This window comes from Doryrhamphus excisus, linkage group LG1 (assembly GCF_037039965.1).
Source record: "Doryrhamphus excisus strain RoL-2023G ecotype Guam linkage group LG1, RoL_Dexc_Guam_v1.1, whole genome shotgun sequence".
In the NCBI taxonomy this organism is placed as follows: Eukaryota; Metazoa; Chordata; class Actinopteri; order Syngnathiformes; family Syngnathidae; genus Doryrhamphus; species Doryrhamphus excisus.
Window position 1 is genome coordinate 4,615,416 of NC_136357.1, and position 12,235 is coordinate 4,627,650.

General features: G+C 37.5%; 1 protein-coding gene across 2 annotated transcripts; it reads right to left on the reverse strand.

Annotated features, from left to right (window-relative positions):
• Positions 1-768: 768 nt before the first annotated feature.
• On the reverse strand, positions 769-10,107 carry det1 (DET1 partner of COP1 E3 ubiquitin ligase). Of its 2 annotated transcripts, XM_058076325.2 has the most exons (10): positions 9,861-10,107; positions 9,480-9,613; positions 8,819-9,154; positions 7,196-7,462; positions 6,894-7,106; positions 6,584-6,807; positions 3,984-4,113; positions 3,453-3,643; positions 1,665-1,856; positions 769-1,535 (listed from the first exon to the last, which is right to left on the reverse strand). In XM_058076325.2, exons 3-10 carry the CDS (start codon positions 9,068-9,070, stop codon positions 1,346-1,348), a joined length of 1,659 nt encoding a protein of 552 aa, XP_057932308.2. In that variant the 5' UTR covers positions 9,071-9,154; positions 9,480-9,613; positions 9,861-10,107; the 3' UTR covers positions 769-1,345. The 2 variants fall into 2 exon arrangements, with proteins under 2 accessions (XP_057932308.2, XP_057932306.2); XM_058076323.2 differs by lacking the exon at positions 9,480-9,613 and having other exon boundaries at positions 770-1,535.
• Between the last annotated feature and the right edge of the window lie 2,128 nt (positions 10,108-12,235).

The window sequence follows — 12,235 nt, forward strand, 5'->3', positions numbered from 1 at the left end:
CTATCCGTGTGGAAGTGGTAGGTTTTTGGCTATTTAAGTTGAAAGGAAATAACTTGAAGGCTACCGTTTTGGTCGCTAGCTCTATGGTTTGTGAGTTAGCATGTGTCTCAAGACCCTGCAGTTGCGCAATATGTTGTAAATAAAAAGTATAAATGTGACTATAAGTTTTTATTATTTGCTGTTTTATTATTATTATTATTATTATATTTATTTATTACTGATTGATTGATTTTCTTTATTCTTGATTTGTTTATTTTTCATATGGAAAATTTGGAGTCGCCAATTAACCTAGCATGTTTTTTTGGAATGTGGGAGGAAACCGGAGTACCTGGAGAAAACCCACGTATGCACGGGGAGAACATGCAAACTCCACACATAGATGGCCGAGAGTGGAATTGAACTCGGGTCTCCTAGCTGTGAGGTCTGTGTGCTAACCACTAGTCCGCCGTGCAGCCCCATGAGTGAACATATGACCACAAAATTTTACCAACTTGCTGCAGGTACCGTAGTTCCAGTTAGTTGGTTGGGCCATTTTGGCTTCTCAGAACAATATGCATTCAAAAGAGCAATACACTTGCATCACAAAAATGCCTCCTTGAAAAAAAAATCTGACTTCACAATCATTCGGCGTTACAGAACTACATTCCTAATCACCGAAATCCGACCAAAACTAAGTCACTGTTGATGCGCTACAGTGCAAATCGAGATGTCATCAAACTTTATGTCAAAAAATCCCAACTATCCTCTTAAGAAGGAGTCAGCTGAAAGATCCTAACGTCAGTAGTTAAAATTGGGGGTGAAAAGGAGAGGGGCAAAGCAACAAGTTCACCCTATCAAACCACAATGTACACATATCAAAAAAATTATCATTTTATTACCTTAAAATATATACAATCCATACATCCATCCGCCCTTTTTCTATGCCGCTTATCCTCACTATTGTCGCGGGGGTATGCTGGAGCCTATCCCAGTTGACTTCAGGCGGTAGGCAACATACACCCCGGACTGGTCAGCCGCCAATCGCAGTATATAGAATGAAAACTCCATAAAAACTAAGTAAAAACAACAAATTATTCATTTTAAAAATGTAATTTCTCCCATGTTTGGATGACTACCGCTCACAAGCACTTTCTGCATCCAGCCATGTCCAACAGCACTTACTGTCGGGTCTTTTCTTTGTTGTATGGCAAAAGAGGCAGCAAAGTGGTGCAGACCACAAGGAAAAAGCACAATTACCACTTTAACTCTGAGGGGGGGGGGCAGAGGTGAAGTGAATGCTGAAGGAAGAGTACTTCCTAATTTGGTTGGTGTGTCCTAAAAAGCCATGTTCTAAGTCTCCGGGTCCTCACGCACACACATGCCTCATGTGGAAGTTGACTACGTACTCAGCATTTGTGCGCTGGACAGAAATGGCGAAGGGCTCAAAGGGATGGAAGGTGAAAGCGACGAGGCGTCTTACGGCGTGGTTTACCGGTCGACCCAGCAGGCCCGCCTGGATCTTAAACTTCAGCAGCCCAGAATCACGTGCATAAAACCTAGCATGTTAAAAGAGATCAGTGTTAATATTTGTCGATATTTTCATCCAACAGTTCTGCATTTACAGTATATTACCAGTATTCCATTTTCATACTGGAAATCTGAGTCATCTGAGATTTAATCTTTACCGAATTGGGTGGTCTCCGCAGGTCTTGGGCCTCTCCATAACGGACACCCACTTGTCATCGTAGCTGAAGAGTGACAGGTCCAGATAAGGGCTGCTGCTGTAGGATTGCGCACTGATGGGTAGCTGACCCAGAAGCCGACGCACCGCCTCAGTATGGCCGCCATATTTGGCATTCACGATTGTGTCCTTAAATCTAAAGGCACAAACAGAGACCAGCATGAACTCCAAAGTCACGACTCGTTTCTTATATTCACTGGTTTTGGCTCCGGTACTGTACTATACAGATGTATTGCAACATACAGTTCAATGTCTGCTGCTTGTTTTATATGGTAATGGTAATGGTTTTATTTCATTTGAACATGCATCAGATTACAATTGAATGCATCACATAATCAGTTCACAGTTCCACATGTCCAAAAGGAGTAGGAAGAAGCAAAGCTTATTAAATCCTACCCCTCCATCTGGTACTTTTACAATCAGTAACTGTTACATTTGTTCACTTCCTGCTTTCCTTATATAGTTTAAGTTTTTAAATTTTTAAAATTGTAAAATTTTCTAAAAATAAAATTTTTTTATATTTTATTTTTGTCAATTTTTGAAATTGTCCACAGGTATGAAAGTGAGTGTGAATGGTTGTTTGTCTATATGTGCCCTGTGATTGGCTGGCGACCAGTCCAAGGTGTACCCCGACTCTCGCCCGAAGACAGCTGGGATAGAAGCTAAGCTTATTAAATCCTACCCCTCCATCTGGTACTTTTACAATCAGTAACTGTTACATTTGTTCACTTCCTGCTTTCCTTATATAGTTAATTTTTTAAATTTATTTATTTTTAATTTTTCTTAATTTTATTTTTGTCAATTGGTGACTCCAAATTGTCCGTAGGTATGAAAGTGAGTGTGAATGGTTGTTTGTCTATATGTGCCCTGTGATTGGCTGGCGACGAGTCCAGGGTGTACCCCGCCTCTCGCCCGAAGACAGCTGGGATAGAAGCTAAGCTTATTAAATCCTACCCCTCCATCTGGTACTTTTACAATCAGTAACTGTTACATTTGTTCACTTCCTGCTTTCCTAATATAGTTTTATTTTTTAATTTATTTATTTTAAATTTTTTTTAATTTTATTTTTGTCAATTGGTGACTCCAAATTGTCCATAGGTATGAATGTGAGTGTGAATGGTTGTTTGTCTATATGTGCCCTGTGATTGGCTGGCGACCAGTCCAGGGTGTACCCCGACTCTCGCCCGAAGACAGCTGGGATAGGCTCCAGCCCCCTCCGCCACCCTCATGAGGAAAAGCGGTAGAAAATGAATGAATGAATAATAATAATATTAGAATATAATAGTTTAATAGTTAATAGTTTTTATTTTATTTTTTGTCACGTACCAAAGTATGAGGTGATATGACTATCCAATGACATAATGGGTACCATAGTAAGTGTTTTCACGTTTTAGTTGGATCAGGATCCAGGAAAGCTGGGTGTAAGCTACAGAGAGGAACCAAAATGTGGCGGGCAAATGCTTCTCAAAACGTGCAGTTCAAACCTCATGCATGTCATCGAAAACCACCAAATCTAAAATCCAATTCTAAACACTTCTTGCTTAAACTACCCATTAGCCTCTACTCTAACCTTCTGTCAGTGACTTCCTCTTCACATGCATTGAGAAGAACTGTCAAATTCAGGCGCTTTCTCAAGGACTATCTACTATCTATCCTGATTGTTCTCCAGCTCATCACTCAATTCATAGCTAGGTAGCACACAAACACAAATACACTACATGGCTTGAGTTACCTTCTTTGGACCTGCCGAGCGTAGTTATTGGAGGAGGCTGAGCAGGGAAATTGGACAGCCTGGCTGTGCAGCGTGGCGTTTCTGAACAGGTCGCAGAAATTCTCAAACAGCTCCAGCAGCTGATCGGAGGTGTTCTCAAAGACGGCCAGCACCTCTGTAGACACCATGTTGTATACAACAAAGAAGGACGGCTGCCAAAGAAAGGGAAGAATACAGGTAAAAAAAAAAAAAAAGAATACATTGTCATTTTTAGGAGTGAAAAAGGAATGCTGAGACACTGATGCATACTGAATATTCTCATGTATGTGGATGAAGTAGAAATTCCCTACAAACATACTATAATAAAGACCATAATCATAAGATTGTTCTGTTGCTGTGTGACTGAGTCACAGGACTGAACAGATTCTGTAGAAGAGTCCCTGGAGACGAGAAAAAAGGAATCCTTTTCATGCGGGCACAGACAACAAAAGACACGAGGCAATAAGAAAAGCAACAACGAGCGCATGTGTGTGTGTGCACACTCGTGTGTACCTGTGAGGGGTCCGTGACCCTGAGTGTAACCACGTCTTCACTTGTGTATTTAATGAAGAGGTGATGCTCATCCAGCAGCTGCATCTTCCACATCCTCAGTCGCCTCAGTTGATCAAAAAACTGAAAAAATCTAACAGGAACATTTTTAAAATAATTGAAGGCTAAACGTTATATACACCGGTATGTATACTTTCATGTATGTAGCACAAGGGTACATTTTCACTTGCTGTTTCCACTTTTCTGACCTATAAATATTGTTACAATGTTATATTATCATGTTAAACGATGCATCAGATAATGAGGTTTGCGAGTTTGAACCCTGAAATAATTTTTGCATGGCGAATCAGACTTCCTTAAAAGGGCTGCAGATTGCCTGCACTCAGTAAATGTGGACCTATGTATCAGGAAGTCCTCAGGAGCTCTTGGAGCAGTGGTCTCAAACTTGCGGCCCATGGGCCAAATGCGGCCCGCAGGATGCTAGTTTGAGGCCCCCGCCTGGTTCGTTAGCGAACAAGCCCGCCTGTTTTGCTTTTTCTCTCATCATCCATGACTGAGATCAAAACACTGAAAAAGTGTTGTTTTTTTTTTTTTTAAACCTGATGCGGCCCAGCCTCACCCAGACCCTAGCTCCAGTGGCCCCCAAGTAAATTGACTTTGAGATCCCTGTCTTACAGGAAGGCAAGCAGGAAGTCCACGGAAACAGGTGCAGAATCTGAAAGATCTAGAAAGCTTTCTGTGCGGGTTATTGTGTATAGCTGCTCTATAGGAGTCCACAACTCAATACAAAGCGCTAAACTTTGACTTTAACTTTAACCCTCCTGTTATGTCCATCTTCCGACCATTGCTTTAGTGTTCCGAATGAAAATGTATTCCCAAATGAACATGTAATATAAAAAGCAGAGACCAAACTTATGTGTGATTCCGTCCGGCTACAATCAATATACCCGCTTAGGCTTGGGGGTCTACCAGGTCTAATCCCCTTCCAGGTGTCCCCAAACACATGCCCCCCTCCCCGACATGTTTGTCATCTCCAGTATAATTCCCTCTATGTATGTATATGGATATCATCCACACAAGATATTGCATGTCGTGTCGGTGTCTTCTTTATGATGTTTTGTACTCTGGCTCTACCTCCTCTGTCCTGGGAGGATGAAGACCACAGCGGGTCTTTTATTGGAATGTCTCCACAGGTGCCTGTTCTTCAGGTCTTCTCAAAAGTCTGGATCAAAAGCAGTGTTGCCTTCCACTTGAGATGTTGTCCTCTATCTCTGGTTCAACTTCAGTGCCTTTCCTCATCTTGTTGTAAAATCTGGTCCAGAGCCTCTCTGACAGATAACCCCCCCCCCTGGTCAGTCACCTACTCGTTGTGCTCAAAGTAAAAAGACTGCAAGGCAAACAAGCTATATTTTTGGTGGTTTGTGTGAAGATATGATATATTGATTGGTTTGGAAGGTGTGGTATACAACTGGAGTTTGGGGGGGGGGGTAGGCACAAAAGTGTGTGTGTGTAATGGATGTAATGGTTGTTTGAAGTAATATATTTCATCTCACTACCATTTCTTCTTTTTGCATTTTAAACTAAAAAGGTCCAACTTAACTTAAGGTTCAATAGTGTAAAATGTAAATTACTTTCAACTTATTTGAATACATGTGTTACACCCGCAAACGTAATAACTGCCCACAAATGTAAAAAAAACACAAACGTAATACAAATCTGCAGCTTTGAATGTAATAATCCCGCAAATGTAATAAATTTCCGACAAACGTAATAAAATTTGCCTACTGCAAACGTAATACTGAATTTCCTGCAAATGTAATAACTGCAAAAATTATTGTATGTTATGTTGGAAAGTGAAAATCTGTAAATGTAATAACTTCCCACAAATGTAATATAAGACAAAATAATGATCTTTGTTGTTTGTTCTTTCTTCTTTTAATGAGGGAGAAGGTGTAGATGTCATTTTGAGGATTTTCACAAGATAATTCTTTTTTTTCGTGGAAAAAATATTATTCAAAGAGTATCATTTGAATACATGAAAGGAATCTTTAATTATTAAATTTATAATTATTTTAAATTAAAAAAAAGATAACATAATTGTGTTAATAATTTTTTTATAAAATTACTATTATTATTATTATATTTTATTAATTCTTTTGATTATTTCTTCCCCATATACACACAAAATCACACATATAATAATTTACTGTCACTAAAACGCACATGTGCGCTCACAAACAAAATGTAATAATTTCCTGCAAATGTAATAGTTTGCATTTGCAGGAAATTCAGTATTACGTTTGCAGTGGGCAAATGTGGGGAATTTATTACATTTGCGGGATTATTACATTCAAAGCTGCAGATTTGTATTACGTTTGACATTTCTTTTCAATGTCTTACTGATATTATTAGTGGTTAACGTAAAATTTTCATTTTTGTATGCATGTTGCAGAGTTGTTTAAAACCTATTTTTAACTTTACTATACCACTATTATCATTATTTATTATATTCATGCAAGATAACTCAACCAAGTCAGATCAGTTGACCAGTGGGACTATTAAGTGCATTGACAAGTGGAAAAGCAAACATTCATCCACTGTACCTCCTCTTGGCGGTAGCGCTGCCATCCTGCTCCGCCCTCCTCCAGAGGTAGACCAGTAGCCTGTGCTTAAGAGAGTTGATGGTTTTTTCTGTGTAGAGGCGCGGGAAGCCCAGCTGGTTCTCAGCCTGGGCCTCCGTGTAAACGGCCGAAAGAGTCAGGAGGTCGTCCTCATAACAGAAGCGCCCTATGGTCCTTACATCGAGAAATGTTCCATCTGGAGTCACCTGTGAAGGAGAAGTAAAATAAAAACCTGAGTTCTTAATTGTGACTGTAATTGGGGGGGTAGTAACAAGAAACCAAATGAGATCACCTGAAAGACGTGTATGGTTTGCTGCTGGACTGATAACACAGCTAGGATGTTTCTGTAGAGGTACAGTCCCTGGTTGTGGGACAAGATGATCTTGTCACATTTGAAGGACCTGGTGTCACAGAGCCTGCCAGTGTGGAGGTCGATAATGTGGAGGGAGTAGTCCTCTAATGGAGATCGAGGATTTGGAGTCACCGACTCATTGTTGCGATACACCTATTTGAATAACAATATGTATGAATTTCATTTGTTTTTTTTTTATATTTCGGATGTACTTTTGCGTGTTTGATTGATGATGTCGAAACCTCAAAGAAGTATGGAGGCGGTTCCTCAGGGACGTACACAGCCGAGCCGACGATGACGTAGCGGCAGTCGTCGGTGAAGAGGCTGCACTCACGGTTGAGGTGTTCGCCGTTGGATGCCACATTAGTGACGTGGAGCAAGGAAAAAAAACGCTCAAATAGGCGACCTCGAATGTTGAGGGAGCGCTGGTCATTGGCTGTTAGAAGGGTCTCGCCCTCTTGGCCTCTTAGCAGGTCCTGAGCCGCTTGGCAGCCTTGGTATTCATAAATCTGGATTTAAGAAAAAGAAAGAAAAACTTTGGATGACAAAATTGTTCATCTGTTAAAATAGCATATGAATAAAGTTGTCTTCAACAGCAAATAATATTTTGTCGTTGTAATTTCAAGACAGTCGCATCGTTATGACAGTGAGTAGGTTGACCAATAGTATCTATCAAATGTATTACTAAATACTACAACACATTACAGTACAGATAATCATTTGAACCTTTAAGTCTATCAGTTCTAGAAATCACAATATTAAGGCGGGACTTAAACTAGATAGATAGAGATAGAGAGATAGATACAGATGGATAGATATAGAGATATACTAGATAGATATAGAGATATACTAGATAGAGATATACTAGATAGAGCTACAGATATACTAAGTAGAGATATACTAGATAGAGATATACTAGATAGAGCTAGAGATATACTAGATAGAGATATGGATGGATGGATGGATAGATATAGACAGAGATATACTAGATAGGTATAAATAGAAATATACTAGATAGATATAGATAGAAGTATACTAGATAGAGATATACTAGATAGATAGAAATATGGATGGATAGATATAGATATAGATAGAGATATACTAGATAGATATACACATATACTAGATAGATATAGACATATACTAGATAGATATAGACATATACTAGATAGATATAGATAGAGATATACTAGATAGAGATATACTAGATATAGAGATATACTAGATAGAGATATGGATGGATGGATAGATATAGATGGATATAGATAGAGATATACTAGATAGATATAGAGATATACGAGATAGATATACTAGATAAATATAGATAGAAATACTTGATAGAGATATACTAAATAGAGACAGAGATATACTAGATAGAGATAGAAATATGGATGGATAGATATAGAGATATACTAGATAGATATAGAGATATACTAGATAGATAGAGATATACTAGATAGATACAGATCGACATATACTAGATAGAGATATACTAGATAGAGATAGAGATATACTAGATAGAGATATGGATGGATGGATAGATATAGATGGATATAGATAGAGATATACTAGATAGATATAGATAGAGATATACTAGGTAGATATAAATAGAAATATACTAGATAGATATAGATATACTAGATAGATATAGATATACTAGATAGATATAGATAGAAATATACTAGAGAGAGATGTACTAAATAGAGATAGAGATACGTATACTAGATAGAGATAGAAATATGGATGATAGATAGATATAGATAGATATAGAGATATACGAGATAAATATATAGGGATATAGAGATATAGATTATAATAATAACAATAATAGATAGATAATAATAATAATGTGGAGTGTGGTCTACCTCCAGAGATGTCTGGTCAGATGAGAAGGCAATGAAGCAACGACCATCGGGTGAGAACTTCCTCAGGAAGCAGGGGGGCTTCTCCACGTTGACCACAGTAAAGTTGGGGAACAGGTTCTGGTGGAAGCAGCGTACGCTGTACCAGTGAGCTCCTGGACGGCCTGAGCAGATCCTTCGCCTCTCAAGACGATGCACCACATTCTGATTCTGGATCCGTCGGGGCTTAAGGGTTGGCGTGTCCTCATCCATCATGAATGGGTTGACTCAAAATTCTGTTTATTACGTCGTTCTGGGGACAGCCTGGGAGGCTGAATGACTACATCACTGCTGAGCTACCTTTTGTTTAGGAAAAATAGAAAAGGACAATATGAATAAATCCTAATATTTAATCAACAAATCACCACACAGGAGCTGTTAACATAGACAGCTTGGGAGGTGCAGATTCTGGAAGATCTAGAAAGCTTTCTATTGTGTTATTGTGTATAACTGCTCTATAGGACTCCACAACTCAATATAAATCCCTGAAAATGAACATAATAGTTCCCCTTTAAGCTTGTGACCTTAAATTTATTTTATTTTTGTATGATTTTCACTAAGATTTGATTGTTTCTTTCGGCTTTTTTCCGCAACAGCATATTTTTTGTGTATTGCTATGCATCACCTGGTTACGCTCACGCATTTGGTGACATCATATCCGGTGTTGGTGAAGCTGGCGTTCACACTTGCTCGACTCAACTAGACAGTCTGTCTCCGTCCCCCTCTCCCTGTTTGGTCTGGTATTGGACTGTGTTCACACTTGACCAAACGAACACGTGTTAACTCGCGTTAATGCCTCCATATCAAATTAATCAACCATCAATTTAGGCTTTGCTGTTATTTTCAACTACTTGGGAGCGAGCAATGATGGCACGAATGAAAGAAAGTACTGTATGTGAAATTCCATGACACACTTGTGGGTTATTTTTACATTCATTAAATGTACCGACACGGTAAATTGGTTACAACTGTGTTAAAAACAGCACACGATGCTACATATACTTACCCTCCTGTTAGCATCTCCCAGCAAGTTCCCAATGTGTACGCGCCGCAGTAGAAACAGGCAGTACAAACTTTGGCTGACGGAGTAAATACCTTACAACGTGCAAGGAAAATACGACACTAAAATCCTCCAGGCAATATAAATAAGAACCTCACACATTTCCCCTTAAACGCCTTAATAAATGTTGACTACATTCGGTGAGGAAAAGGGAAACACTGTTTGTTTATGAGTGTTCCTGCGGTCAGAAGCAGACGAGGCAAAGGAAGAAGAAGAAAAGAAGACAACTGCGCTGATTGAGGTTCGTTCTTTTTAGACAGCGCCACCATATTCTCCTCAGGACCAAATAAGCATTGCACCCAGTCACACTCATTGTGGACACATTTTACGGAAAGAAAAATGGAATTACGGAAAGAAACAAAATATTTCAAAGATGTAATGATAATAATTAATTATTATTATTACAATTATTACGATAATAATAACAAATTATTATTATTATTATTATTATTATTATTATTATTATTATTATTATTATTATTATTATTATCATTATTATCATTATTATTATTTTTTATTATTATTATTATTATTATTATTATTATTATTATTATTATTATTTTTTTTATTATTATTATTATTATTATATTTATATAATAATTATATAAATAATAATAATTATTAATAATAATAATAATAAGCTATGCTATGATATGATATTATTTTATATTATATGATATTATTTTATAATATATTATATTTTATTATTTTTATTTTATTATAATATTTTATAATAATAATAGTTATTATTATCATTATTATTTATATAATTTATATATATTTTATATTTAATTATATAATTTGTACATATTTTATATTTAGATTTTAATTATTTATGAGTTGCTTTTTATTATTATTATTGTATATATGTATATTAAGGATTGCAAGGATTACAACTTAATTTGAGAACATAAAGTCAACAGTGCAAAATACAGCAAGTAAACAAAAGCACTGTCTCTCATTCAAATACTTTGGCCCTTTTGTTTCTAAAGACTGACTGGAAACAATATAAAAATAAATAAATATGAATAAAGATATCAATGTCATCACTCCAGGACTGATTCAATACCAATGCTACTTTGGTAGCGATAATAGAGAAATTTGAATAAATCTGTTCTGTTCAGTTATAGCATTGTCTGATGCTGATTTTTTTCTATATAGAATTCAAGCACTCAACCAGTATTGAACTTTAGACTTTTTACCGTACATCTGATGGGCCAACGTGTATAATATAGATTAGGTGGAGCATATGTTACTCTATTAAAAGGCACAATTCCTTCAAACACACAAATTCTTTTCAGAATAAAAATGCACAGAAGGTTTCGCTCACCATAACGACACATAACTAAATGATAATTATTCTCTTTCATACAAGGCAGGTTCCCATGGCTGGAGAATGACATTACAGCACTGGGGAATTATGTGAACAGTGCATTGGTCTTGATAGACTGCTAATGGTCCTTTGAGCAATTATCCTTGACCAAAGAGTTTCATTTTAAATGTAGTAATTTTCCATAAAAGCACCTGTAGTGAGCATAGACGACCAGTGTGAAAAGAAAAAATGACGACATGATTGGGGAGAATAATGTGAAATAATCCACTTTAAAAATTAAAGGTAATTTCCATTTTATGGTATTTCTAATTAAACCCGAGTTTCGAGATGCGTAATGTGTCTTGGACAATATTTGTGCGCATGAGTGCACAATTTTGCAGTGCCTAGTGTCTGTAAAAAGGATGTATGCATTCAGGTGTTTGCAACATTAACCTGGAAGACAGTCATTGAAAATACAGAATGACAGTGAATTCTAAACTGTGTGGTTGTGGGGGCCCACCAGGTGCCCACGGGCACCGTGTTAGTGACCCCTAATCTATACAACTTCTTATATTTATATCAAGGTACTTGAACATGAACTTTTCAGCTTTTAATTCCAGGTACAGTGGTGCCTAGTTAAACGTCTGCCCCAGTTAGCATGTTTTTTTTTGGTTAACATCCAAAATTTGATACGTGTATGTGATCGCACAATTTTTGAGCGCATGAGTGCACAATTTTGCAGTGCCTAGTGTCTGAAAAAGGATGTATGCATTCAGGTGTTTGGAACATTAACCTGGAAGACAGTCATTGAAAATACAGAATGACAGTGAATTCTAAACTGTGTGGTTGTGGGGGCCCACCAGGTGCCCACGGGCACCGTGTTAGTGACCCCTAGTCTATACAACTTCTTATATTTATATCAAGGTACTTGAACATGAACTTTTCAGCTTTTAATTCCAGGTACAGTGGTGCCTAGTTAAACGTCTGCCCCAGTTAGTGTGTTTCTTTT